The following is a 14,160-nucleotide window of genomic DNA, read 5'->3' on the forward strand; positions in this document are numbered from 1 at the left end:
GGGGGGGGGGGGGGGCCTGCCCCAAATCCCCCCAGCTCAGTGATCGGCCATGGGGGAGACCGCAGGTGCCTCCCCCAGACCTAGGAGGTACTAGTTACTGAATCAGAGAGGTGTGGGGGAGGGGGGCCCTGGCACCCCCCCCACCCCCCAGCAGACCTGGAAGTAGACCAGAAATGCTTCTGGTCCACTTCTGGGTTTACCTCCGAGCACAGGGGGGATTCCTGCGCTCATGTGGGATATCCCATCTGCCCCAGCAGCGCAGCATTCACGAGGCGTGCCTGGTACCTCGAGGCATGTAGAAAAAACATTTAAATCTGTGTCTATGGCCGAATCGCTGATTCTTCGAATCGGCATTGAATCTTCAGATTCGGATTTGACCAAATCGAACCAGGGACAGTGATCTGAATCAACAAAACGAATCACTGATTTGGGTTGAATCCAAATCTGAATCGAATAGGTACCATTTCTCACACCCCTAATACCTAATGGGTGAGATTATGCACAGGACTTACCGATGTGGAAATGGCAATTGGGTTTTCCTTAAAAGGTACCAGTTCTTAATTCCCAGCCTCAGGCTGACTCCTTTATATCAGAGGCAGCACTTCAGAAGTGACTGCAAAAGTGAAGTGACTACAAAACTGGAGAACATCTGGGTGGAATCAGTGATTCACAGGCATCCAGTGGATCATGACAGGCATTATTTTCCCAGTGGGCCAAATGACATTTGCCATCAGTGTGGAGGCAAAGGCAGTCAGAGATGGAAATACCTTAAGCAAAAGGAAGCCCCATTCAGAGAAACTAAAGGCAGCAGGTGCTGATTCAGTAGGACCACTGGCAAACCTATATCCCTCTCCACCAACCCCTAAAAGCTTTGTATTTTATACCCATTTCACCAAGAGATACACCGAGGCACAAAGCAATGGAGAAGGCCCCCAAACATTACAGCCAATCAATGGCAATGCTAAAATCAAAGTCCAGAGCACTAATTCCCAAATTTCCATTAGAACCAAAAAGGGGTAGAATGTGATCATAATAACAATCATCATCTAAAAACAGGAAACATGCAATCAGGCAGATATTATTAACAAAGAAATAAGGAGAAGGAACATCAGTAAACACTTCCATATGTTTGTTTATGACACAAGTATTCTCGGTGCCATGGGCTTAGTCGAAAATTGACATGCTGCTGAAAAGAAAAATAAAATCTCAATAAACTTTTAACCTCAGCTTAGAGACTTTATTGCATTTGTGGGGCATTTCACTAACTTGGGTTAATGTTCCCTGAAAGTTATAAAAAGGCATTTAAAAATACATCAGACAGGGCTAAAAAATTCAATGATTTATTGATGAGAATTACTGCTATCAGGAAAAAAAAAAAAACAATTACTGCACACAGGAGTCCATGGGAAAAAGCCTGAGAAACGATCTCCCTTCTTTTACACCCAGGTGGATTCATCTATTTTAAATTTAAATGCAAAGAGAAACATTAAACTTCTGTTAAGATTCTGGTGTCTGCTTTAATGTCTTACATCTCCAGCAGCAAGAAAACTGAACTTCTATTAATTACAGGACTCTCCCCGACTACTAAAAGCTGCAGCAAAAATGTTCAGTCCAAGGGCTGGAAAGAAAGCTCAGAAGTGGGATGGCAATTCAGTCTGAGCGGAAGAAACGGATTTGCTGGAATAATGCATCTGCCAAGCTTTGAGGAAACCTGCAGCACCGCGCTAGTCCTGTTGTCATCGGCATTCATTGCTGCTGCATGTATATCGAAGGAGAGAAGCCTAAATGAGAGCTAGCAAGGGCTGGAGCCACTAGTTATTGGACAGGAAATCTATGGAGAGTAAATTAATTGATAGCTGCAGAATTAGGCTGATAGACCTTAAAACATATTCCCATGGACTTAAAGAATCTTAAACCTTACGAGGCATTTCAGATGCCTAAATCCAAAGCATTTTCTTCCCAAACCAAAACTATTTTGGCATTTGTTTGTTTTAGATATTTTTGTTTTATTTTATACTTATTTTATGTAAAATTATTGTGAGTTTTATATATATATATATAAAACTCACAATAATTTTAAACAGCCACAGCCACAACTTGTGGTCTCTCACACATTCATTTAATGGCTCTATGTTGTGATGTATGATCACAATGTAGCTCTATGTTGTGATGTATAATCTATGTATGATCAGATCCCAATCTCGCTTCCTAACATATCATGTGTCATAATCCCAGGCTCCCCTGGGCAAGTTAAAAGCTGGGTGCCCGACTCCACGAACAGGACTGAGGATCCGCTGTCGGCCTTGGCCAGACAGCCTCATATCTAGTTTGAGACCTAGGGCTGTCTGGGGACCAGGCTGACGATTGTCAGCTCCAGCCCAGGCAGCTCTGGGATATGTTGGCCTCGATGCCTGGACAGCCCTGGGTCTTGAACTGGACCTGAAGCTGTCTACCTAGGGCTGACAATGAGCTGATTGTCAAAACCTCACATCTAGCAGCTCTGGCCAGCCTGCTGGGTGAGGGCGAGCTGAGGCTCCCAGCAGGGTAGTTAATGCTCTTAATTGCAGCATAAATGTGATGAGAAGAGGGAGTCACAGGTACACAGATAGTTCAAAACATGGTTTTTCTTTGGTTGTTCCTTTTCAGCTGCCAAGCTGAACAATCAGTTATCCAGACAGTCCTACTTAGGAGTCAAAAACGCCGGAAAAAAAAATCATTACTCAAATGTTACCTCCCACGCAGTTGCCAAGTTAGTTCGGGTGTCTGCAAATGTGGCAGTTTTCCTACTATAAGGGTTTCTTTGAAGTACTCCCAGCACCTCATATATTCAGGCCTCCCCACTCACAACCATAATTTCTAACCAGGAAGGACAGAAAAGGCTCTCAAAGGGATTGCACTCACTAAGTGCCATCTGAAAAGCCAGCCTGCACTCCCCCAGGGGAAGCAATACCACCTGCATATTGACATACAAATGCATAACAACATAACACGAGTCCAAAAGGATTGTCTTAAAATAATCTAACATATGAAGCGTGACATTTCACACAGATTGACTCAAGCTGTAGTGTTGACATAACAGTAGCCATTTCCCCAAAAACAGATGCTCCTCCAAGGATGCCGACACCATTGTGGAAGTCAAAAGATTCTACACCGTGACTTAAACAAATAGCACAAGCAAAGCTGTGGAAAGCAGCATACACATTGGGTTATTTCATTTGCGTTATTTATTAAAATAAACACTGCTCACTCTCTGCTTGCACCAAAGCCAGTGTAAAAGGTACTCGGTGCTTTTGTAATCTAAGCCTCAACTAATCTGAGCTGGGTATCAATACTGAGGCCAGATTCCCCACTGAAATAAACCAGGATATCTTCATTAACTGAGGCTGAGCTACTACACTTTACATCAGCAATGCTCAACCAGGGTGCCACGGCCCTGTAGGGTTCCTTGAGACCCTGCCAAGGATGCCGCAGGGTGCCGTGCAATGTCAGCACTGTTAGGTGTGCAAACGTGATTCACAAGACAACCGTAGAGATTTTAAATAGGAATCTATAGCGTTAAAAGCATTCTGCTCTATTGTGATCCTTCACAGTTGTGTGGTGTTTCTAGCTAAAAAAAGAGTGAAAACTAAGAGCTGGCATTTTCCAGAGGGTGTCTTGAGCTTGTCAAGGGGTGCCTTGAGCCTAAAAAGGTTGAGAACCACTGGTTTACATATCTAGGTGTCTGGCTCTCGTGGCTCTAAATTCAGCTTGCAGAAGGATCTCCAGAACTGAAAGATTATAGCACTGCATCCCATTCCCCCTCTCAGCAGGTACAGCATCATCTCTGCAATGTGCCCAAGATCCACAGACCCATCACAGTCCTCTTACCGCATCTCGTCTCTCTCTGGCACTCAGCACTCCCGGTGTGCCAGCTCCTTCTAGAGAAGGAACGGTGTGCTGGTAAAGAACAGTATGAACAAGGAGACACTTTAGGGAAAATTTCTGTGAAGAATGTCATTTGGTCATCCATGGACCTGAGCAAAGGGCCAGAGCATTAGAGCAGAAGGCCACAATCCTTGAATTAAAAGGGGGGAAAATTAGCTTGCTTGAAGGCAGTTTCTAGGCCCTAAAGGAAAAGGAGAAAAGAGAAGGAAATGGCTGTTCTCTTCCCCTTGGGTAATATAACCCCACCATGACTCCTCTGTGCTAGGCAGAGCTGCATGGGGCTATGCATTTAGGGTTTGTCTCAACAAATAAAAGCGCCAACGCTTAGCCTTGATGCCAGACAAAAGCCAATACCTCCTAGCCCAATTCATAGCTGACCTCAGGCAGCTTGACTTGCCCATCCCTAGGCATCCACGCATAGTAAAAACACAAGCAAAGTCAATTTTTACCTTCTGCCAGTCAGCAAAGAAGTTCTCTCAGAAAGTCTTCTTCATTGTGTACTCGTGGTCCAGCATTTTCGCAAAAAAGCCAGCCACTTCCTCCATTGCCAAGCTCAACTTAATGGGCTTTCCTGAAAGAATCCACAAAAACTTCGGTTGCTGTAAAAAGTGACATTCAATTGCAGCTTCACGTAGGTCAAGGATACTAATGTATATTTGGTAGAGAGGAGCATGAGCAAAAACCCAAGCACTTATCACTTCTGAATTTCTGTTTGCATTGGACCCCAGCCTGGGTTATTCAAGTTCATGTCCCATTTTTTACAATGTTAATACCCTTAAGTAGTGATTCATTTGTTTCTCACTGGAACTTCAGTGCTCAAATGCCTTCGGACACAAGTAATCTGTGAAGTAAGCCCAAGCTGGGAGTCGAGGATGTATAAGCAAAAGGAGCTGAGTTGAAGAGTGGAGTTGAGTCTGACCCAATGCAAATGGTTTGTATAAGGGTAGAACTGTAGTTTATTAGTGTTCACTAGGTGTCCCCCATGTTTGCAATACACCACCAGCCCTTCCAATCAACCTAGAAGTCAAAAGCCAAGAGGACACTCAGAACTGAAACAAACTATTTACTGCAAATCCCTCAAGACAGCGACACTCTCTTCAGACGTCTGCGATGCTGACACTTTGCTTTACCCTTCTCACACGTTAGTCCAATTACACATGAAGTGTGCAGTGGCTCAGACGACTGTTTCACACATTGGCAGACCACAATGCTACAATTTGCCATATACAGCTAACACCATCTATATTGTTGTTTTAAAAATTAGGGAGGAAAACATTAAAACAAACCTTTGGGAGTTGCTTTCTGTAAAAGGATTGATTGGGTAAGATATCTCAGGTTGACTGTTTCTTCAAATTATTCAGCAAGCAACTTGGATGTAGAGTGGATAGTGGGTAGTGTCTGGACTGGATTTGGGAGGTTGGGGGTTTTGGGTTGTTTTGTTTTGTTTTTTTTAAGCCCTAAGACCAAACTGCTAATGTACCTTCTCAGTGTATCAGTGTAAAGGGAGGATTTATCCAAATGTGAAAGTAGATTCAAATTAAATTCAATTCATCAGAGCAATTTTATATGCAGCAATCTTGAGATGCATGGGGAGATGTATTCTCTGTAATTCATGTGTTTTCCAGCTCCAGGATTGAATGGACTCTTGCATGGGTGACACTGTAAATTAAATGACTATTTCTTAAAACTCATGCGAATTTAGGGAATGCAAGAGGTGCAGATTTGACCACCCTAGAAACAAGATGTCTGTTTATACACAGAATAGATATAGCGCTGTGAGAAGCAGTGCAACTTTCCCCCTGTGCTTCCCTCAAACTGGCCTCACTGAATACAGCTAGAGCTAATGGTGCAGCTGCTGGGGAAGTCTCTGATGCAACACTGTTTTCTTGGAAAGTATCAGTCCATCAACAATTAATTTCTTTTTGTAGAAAAAAAGCATACCAGTTTCCATGCAACTCAGTGGGAAAGGTATCTGGGATGCAATTTCCTGTCAAAACAAGAAATGGTCCACTTCAAAATACCCAGCAATCCAGTGGTTAACACAGTTGCTTGGGATAGGGGAGACTTTCTCTACCTAATTTAGACTAGAGACCTGGATCTCAGTCTTCCATTCAAGTAAGTGCCCTAACCTCAGTGCTATTGGGTTTTCTGCAATGGGTCTCTCTCTTTTTTTCCTGTTGGGTGTGTTAACCTTGCATAAATAATTTTATGCCCAGCTCTAGTTAATAGACTGATCTGATATTTAAACATCTATTCAAAAACGTTTTGAATTGCTATCAATGCTAATCATAGTAATGACTGGTGCATGGACATCTAGCCAATGGCAAACAAAAACTAAAAAATATTAGTGGTAACTTTAAATCAGTAACACCAGAAGCAGGATATGAACCATAAATAAGTAGCCCTAGAGGTGAAGACGCAGGTTCTGCTTGTGATATTTTCTGTAAGGTTTCACAGGTACAACAGAGTCAAAACTTCTGGACACGTGTTGTAACTTGATGAGCATGTGTTTGGTATGGAGGGGGTATAAGGAAGGTGGATGTGAATTTGGGAGGTTACCTGGGTGGTTTTGGAAGGAACAGTATTAAGCTAAACCAATTTTCCCATCATGATGTCTGCGAGCATTATAACAAAACTCGCTAAGCACTAAGTGGAATTGGGTATCAATGTAAAACGAGTGTCATAGTGAAATAGCGCCAAGTGGGAGTTGCCTGTCTAGTGAAAGGAATATGGTAGTATGTCTCATATTGCATGCATATTAGGAGATTTATTTCAATGTCAGTATTTCTGAGAGGACTCTTCCATTACGGTTAACTTCAAACCTTCTATCTGGAAGTCGGTTCTAAAAGACATTAGCAGCACTTGATTTTTAGTTCTTAATCCTGAAACACTGAAGTTATAATAAATGAATGCTGTTTAATCAGTATGTTAAGTTTGAAATATTTTCTGCTGAAACTATAGAATCACTTCAATGGCTTTTCCTTATTCAGCTACACTATGACAGCTATTACAGTAATGCCGTTTTGTCAATTACCCTTTCATCTTTTTTTTTTTTTAAACATAGATCCATTTTAAACCTATCATAGATTTTATGACACACTACTTTAATGCATCATTTACACACTTGTCACTTGATTTTCAACCTCTGTCCAGGGCTCCAAAGCTACATGACAGTGTGTTCAATCTTAAGAGAGCAACGCAACGTACATAATCCCTTTTCACTTGCATGGGAACCCCATTTCTACTTTGAAATGTAAATAATTTCAAATAACGGGAGGAGGTTTATTAGAAAAAGAAAGTTTCTCCAGGCAAATATTCTAATGCACATCTTAAAATAAGAGGGTGGATAACTGTATTTTAGGAACACTACCGCAGATACGCACATATTTAAGTTCTGTTGACTACAGTAGGACTCATGCTTTGTTGCATCCATCACTATGCAAACTAAAAATAAAACTTTGAATACAGAACTTCTATTTCGTTACTAAATAGTGCTACCAACCCTACTTATGGGTAGATAAATTTAGAACATGAATATAATGTCATTTCCAGAAGCAGGCATTTGAAGGATTGCTGTCTCATTGCAACAAGCTGTAATAGATACAGAGAAGGGTCATTTATTTCATCACGTAGTAAAGGATGTGCTTACAGTCAGAAGTAGTGCTGCTCAGGGAATAGCAGTAGTCCTCATTTTGACCTCAACGAAACAGACACAAATCCAGAGAAATCCAACCGGACCCTTGAGAGTTACTAGTATAATCGAGGAGTCGGGTCCCTTTAACTAAAGGTGAATGTTATAGTATATGGATAAAAGCAGCCCAATCTGGTCATAAAGCCATCATGTAATAGGATTCTAGAGCAATCTTCACAAAAAGCTTGTTTTACGGTGATTGTGTCTGGGGGGATTGTTTAGATACAGAAAAGAGTCCTTGCTATTGAAGATGTTTATGACGCATTAGGTGCAGACAACTGAATGCAATAATGAAAAAAAATTAGGTCAGAGGTCTGCTCACACCGTATAAACCACCAGGATCAATTTCTGTTGGGGGTGGGAAATAAAGTGATACCACATCTTACTGCCTCTCCAGCCCCAGCCCAAATAACCACGTACCAATTTATAGCTGGGAATGACCTTGGGACAAGTCCAGAGCAAGACTCAAATTCATGCCCCTGGATTTGAGGGGACATGAATACATTAACTATTCTGCCCCTGCATCCTTCCTAAATGAAGCTGTCTTAACAAAACCCAGCAGGCCCAGATGTCGCTCTGGAAACTGCCAAAGGAAAACAAAAGCTGATGGTCCCCAAACCCACTTCCTACTACAAGATTGTACTTTTAGTACCAACTACTTATTTACTGTCATTGGCATCCAGATAAGGAAAAAGGAGCCTCAGTGAGATTATTTTACAGAACAACACTCAGAACAAGCATCCCATTATTTATCCAGCTTGACACCCAGTCATAAGTAATGTGAAGTATATATACATATTAATGGTTTCACTGTTAAGCAAATTGAATGTTCTTCAAATTAAATCAAATTATTGGCCGGAAAGGTTTTGCTTATTGCTCCTGTAGTGGAGAAATACTGTAACATTTTATTGCTTTTTCAAAAGCTGAAGAAGGTCCCCTCCCCTCTGCCAGTTCTAGTGTATTAATTTTCACATTTTATGAGGCATTCAATTATATGAATTATGGACGGGAGATCTGACCTTGCTGCAATTTATGTTGTTGACAGCCCTGGGTCAACTTCTTCCAAAACCTGCTGAGCATCTGTGCCTATGTACATTTTGCAAGTAAGTTATAAAATACTAAGATTAGTCATGAATATCTGCATTTGTCTAATTCAGGTTGAAAGATAGAGTGGAAAATATATCAGTACTGACACTGTTGAACCCAATAAAATTTTAATTTCCTCTTCCCCACACACATCTTTTCTTGTTTAACTTTAAATCAGTTGCTAAATCCATGTAAAACTTGTTGGATATGCAATTATGCTACCTGATCAAAGAAATATTTAACGGTTGTTTAATGTAAAAAAAAAAAAGTCTGCAAATTGGAAATGGCTGTATAACAAAATGGCTCTATATACAAGTTAAGATTGTATATATCAAAATCCAAATAAAAAATACTCCCATATGTATTTAGAATCTGATCGTCACAGAGCTTCAGCATTTTAATTTAAACCGTATGGTTTCTCCTATTTATCCAGCTACATGGGGACAAAGTAAGCACTAGTATAAGTGAGACTAACTGATGAAGGCAAGAAATTGAAGCATACACACGTGCTTTCCCCCCGCGCTGCATGGGCCAATCCAAAGCTCTTCAACAACTACAGGAATCTTTAATGACTCAAATAGCCTTCAGTATCCCCATATTTGAACTATATGATTGCGTGCATACAGAACAGCATAGAAATGTTCAGGAAAAAATGTGCCAGGGCTTATCGATACTTCATTTTCAAGGGGGAGAGAAATAGAAATTTTGTTCCAAGAACTATATTCAGATGATAAATTTCCCTGCATCCACTGTAATTCATGGTTCTTTTAATAATGGTAACTTTAGAAAAGAAAATAATTTTCCTGGCAGGAACAACTTGTGTTGTCTTTGCTTTTCATATGGTATTATTACTTAATTTAATTGGTCATGAATGCAATGTTCAGTTCTCTCTCTCTCTCAGCAGATCAATTATGTGAGCTACCCAACGTGTTTCCAGTGCGGCTACCCTAATACCAAAATAAATAAATAAATAAATAAATAAATAAATAATAAAAAAAAATCTATAGTGAAACAATTAGTGCACATGAGCTCATTACACAAGACATTAGGACCTTTTGATCAATATTCTTGTCAAGTAGGCAATTACCATTATAATAAAACTTCACATTATCAGGCAGTGAGTCATACGCTGGGGCAAACAGTGGACCTCTATGTTCCAGAAACTTCCATTTGATACCATCTTTGTATTTCCTCTCCTTCCACCTGTAATTCATAAGAGGAGAGGTAAACTTTCCAGAGGCATCTGCTGGGAGCCGTTTACAAGATAAATATGTTTCTAGGGGCTGAGTGAAAAAGTTTTTGTTCACCTTATTATTACCTGTAGCAGGACTTGAAGTATTTTTAATTCCCAGAAAGACAATTCCTCAGACTAGGAACAGCTAGGATTACATTCCACTATTGCTGAAGGTTTTTTTTATGTACAACGTGAAGAAGAAAGAGAACATTTAAAAAATCTATGACATTAAAGCCCCAGCATTACACTGACTGAAATTCTGAAATTAAAAGGAATTATTCTTACACCACGTGCTACTCTTTGCTTTCTATTATTTCAATTTTTTAAAAAAAAGCATAAGCATATCTTAACTCTTCATTCCAACTACTTAACTTTCCTCCCCACCCATCCTTTTCTCTCCCCAAACAAAATCAATTAAATTTATCATGCACCAAATACGGAACGTCCTTTATCTTCCCCTCTGCAAAACCTCATTTGCAAGGTGCTTATGCTCTGTATTCAGCAGCATGGACCCAACACCTTTTCATCCCCAAAGATTTTGCAAACATTGATTCCCACAGCGCTCAACTACAGTATATATTGTATTTATTATTGTACAATAAATTCTATTACAATTTCTATATAATGCAATTGAAAACTATAAAATACCTTTTCTTCTTTTCAGAAAACTAAGTTAGGTGCTACAGTAATATAAGAATATGAATTGTCCAAAAATCAGATGTTATGTCCAGTCTTACAATACAGAAGTAGTTCCTAACTTCCAGTATTACAAGCAGAACACATTGGACAATATCTTCCTCACCTTCATGGAAAGTGAAAGCGTTCACATCTAATTTAACCCTAATTTAAGATGATAGCATCGCCTACTGGTGTAACATTATAGCTGATTATCCACAAATTGTGTTCTACGGAAGGTTAGTAAGGGAGGAAATGACTAATAATAGTTCTGCTAATTAAGCACAAGTTGAAATACAGGAATGTAACTTTTATTTTTTATTAAAGCTTTTGTCTGAAAACAGTAAACATGTTAAGCTCCAGGAAAACTTTGGGATTTGAATGTAAGGATTTTTTAAAATCAAGGCATCTTTTGTATTTAAACTTGACTTAATAGTATTATGCTAGATGTTAAGAGACAGTTAAACAGTTAAAACAGTGGGTATTTTGGACCAGTCCCCTGATGAGTAACTTTTGAACTTCACAGCATCATGGGAGTCAGAAAGAACAGGTACACTAGGTACTGTTCATCCTATAAAGGTAGATAATTTTCTCTCAGAAGATATCAGATGTTAAACTGAAATTACCTGGAACTAAAACAAATGCTGTCTTCAAAGTGGTTTGAGATTTGGCTGTGCATATTTATTTAAAAAAGAATCCTAAACCTTAAGAAAGGGAAAACCCTTCTGAAGACAGTAGGCACATCCACACAAGATGCTAAATGTGCAGTAGCCTAATTTTTACACCTTTGAGAGAGGGTGGGATCTCCATCCTTGGATGTTTTTAAGACCTGGCTAGACAAAGCTTTGCCTGGAATGATCTAGTTGGTGCTGGTCCTGCTTTAAAGCAGGAGGTTAGACAAGACGACCTCCTGAAGTCTCTTCTAACCCTAATTTTCTATGATATTATGATCATGGCAAACACTGTGCTATTTCACTAACGCGCAGTAGAATTAGTCCAGCGCGTATTAGTGTTACTAAAAAGGTGTGTACTGGTGCAACTGTGTAGTAGTGCTGGTTACTGCATACTCACTTAGTACCTATTATTACAGGTACTGAACTTAAAGTATTTAAATCCTATTGACTTTACCAAATACTCCTGCTGTAGTGCAGGAGGAGTGTTGGGTAACCTATTATGCAATGTGCAGCAGTTCATATGGGACAGTTCAGTATTGTAAGATATGTTCATTTCCCTGCAACACAAGGCATTGTACACATTTAACGGTTGAAGTGTGCTATGATTTTGGGTCTTGTATGATGGGAGAGGTCAGAACCATGGAGGGAGTTTACAACCAGAGCTTTCATAAGACAATTTCAGTTTTATGGACATTGGATGATTTTTATCTTTGCTCTTTCTTTCTATTGCACACTGCAAAATTGCAAAGTACAGATACAGAACATGCATGAAAATTAAGATTTGTATTGACTTGGCAATATTATGTAGTGTTAAATGAAAATCCCAGCATTGCTAAAATACGAGTCTCTGAACATCTGTACAGTACAATCTGATGCTGCTTAGTTATCAGACAAGTGAAATGTGCATATGATAAGGCCAGATAATACACAAAGGCTACTCACTTGGAAGGTTTTCCCATTCCCTGAAGCAATAAGTGCTAAGTGGAGCTTGAGTATAGTTCAAAAAACATTGTTAGCATAAATAAGGAGGCAGAGATCTTAGACTAAGGCAGATGGAGAATTCTGCTTTGCTATCAGCTAAAACAGTGGTTCTCAGCCTTTTTTGTACAGGACCCACGTGTAAACATTGAGGGCCAGTGCTGACCCAGTAAATAGTTTAACTAGAAAACGGCACCCTGGCCCTGTTGGTGCCCCTCACTCCCAACCCACAGCACCCCCACCTCCCCATCCCTGCTGGTGCCCCTCACTCCTGACCCAACCACTCCAGTGTGTTGGGCTGGGGGTGGGTGTGTGGGGGAAGGGTGTGGGGTTTGGGGGGCATGTGCCCCCCCCCCTAGATTTGTGCACCCACGGCAGGCAGGGAGCTGCAGCCCAACTGGATCAGCATGCCTCCATAGCCCAGCAAGTGGGCGCCAGTGTGGGAGGGTGGAGCAGAGCACTGACTCATTGCTCCCACCACCAACCCACACCACAGCCTGGCTGCTGCTACTCACCTCAGGCTGCGGCTCCACCCCAGAGGGGTGGTGGACAGCCTGGCTGGCCTAAAGGTAGCAGTGGCAATGGTGGCTGGACAATGGTGGCAGGGTAGAGCCGTGACAGCGTCCACGTGGCTAGCAACAGGAAGAGGGGAGGGCAGCATGCCCCGCCCCCCATTACTCTTTGTGCTGCTGGTACCATGGCTGGCGTGTGGTTCATGGCAGTCGCAGCAATGAGCTGGTGCCCTACTCCACCCTCCCATGCAGGACCTAACTGCTTAGCCATGGAGACGGCTCCTGCCTGTCCTGGTCCAGCCAGGCTGCAGCCCCAGCCCTGCTGTAGGCACAAAAATCTGGGGGGCCATATGCCTCCCCACCCTCCACTGCATCATATGTGTACCTCCTGCCCCCCAGTTGCATCATCTCTGCCCCCACACCCCACAGACGTACCGGCAGTGAGCTGTGGGAGCTGCTCTCCACCCTGCCTGGCTGCCACATGCATGTGTATGCACATACATGCACACGGTGCCCCGTCTCATCACTCTCTTCCTGCTCCCCCAAGTCCCAAGCAGCCCCTTGTGGGCTAGAATGTTGCCAGCCTCAAAGGGGAAACCCACACTTGCCTGCATTTTTCTGTGATTGGGTCACAGGAATATTTGAAAGGGTCACAAACACTTTTGGGTCACAACCGATGGATTGAAAAATTCTGAGCTAAAAGTTGGGCAGACAGTTTAATAATTAGTTAAGCTGTTCTCTTTCCGGCTTTTCTTTACTTTAGAATCATAGAAAACTAGGGTTGAAAGGGAACTCCGGAGGTCATCTATCCCAACCCCTTGCTCAAAGCAGAATCATTTCCAACTAGATCATCCCAGCCAAGGCTTTGTCTAGCCAGGTCTTAAAAACATCTCTACTTTTGCCAAGGCTTAGGAACAACCAGGGTTGAAATGACATTTTGATTTGGGGGGTGGTCTGCAAAAAAAATTGGGCTGTCCATCATAATGCCCTAATAAAATCTGAGATACTCCCTGCCAGGTTATGATTTTCAAATCTTACAGGGGCCTCTCATCTCTTATGGGGTGGGGGGCTCAGCTGCCCCTCCCCCATGCTCCCCCACAATTAAAATGCCTGGGAACAACAGGGGAAATTGCTCAGGAAGTAGCACCAGGGATGTACAGGTCACAGTTCTTGAGCATTTATCTTTTTCACATCTTGGTGCTGCTGTTGGACAATGTTAAGAGAGAGAACTTTGTGGAGTGGCACTAAATACAAGGTCTAAGTTGGAGCCCATCCTTCTGACTGCTGAACAGTTTAGAGCAGGGGTTTTCAACCTTTTTGGATCATTGTACCCCCCTGGCGGCCAGATGTGGGGCCGTGTACCCCCAGCCACTGAGTTGGGGGGGG

The 14,160-nt window shown here is 41.7% G+C and overlaps 1 protein-coding gene across 1 annotated transcript in view; it reads right to left on the reverse strand.

Annotated features, from left to right (window-relative positions):
- The window catches only part of LOC109289270 (DNA topoisomerase 1-like), a 46,210-nt gene extending 33,967 nt beyond the window's left edge, over window positions 1-12,243 (reverse strand). Inside the window, 3 exon segments of the mRNA XM_019505263.1 lie at window positions 4,374-4,495; window positions 9,789-9,904; window positions 12,227-12,243. Of these exon segments, the coding sequence (XP_019360808.1) occupies window positions 4,374-4,495; window positions 9,789-9,904; window positions 12,227-12,243 (255 nt within the window).
- Window positions 12,244-14,160: the final 1,917 nt, after the last annotated feature.

Source organism: Gavialis gangeticus, unplaced genomic scaffold (genome assembly GCF_001723915.1).
Source record: "Gavialis gangeticus isolate Ggan-Ray unplaced genomic scaffold, GavGan_comp1, whole genome shotgun sequence".
NCBI lineage: Eukaryota > Metazoa > Chordata > Crocodylia > Gavialidae > Gavialis > Gavialis gangeticus.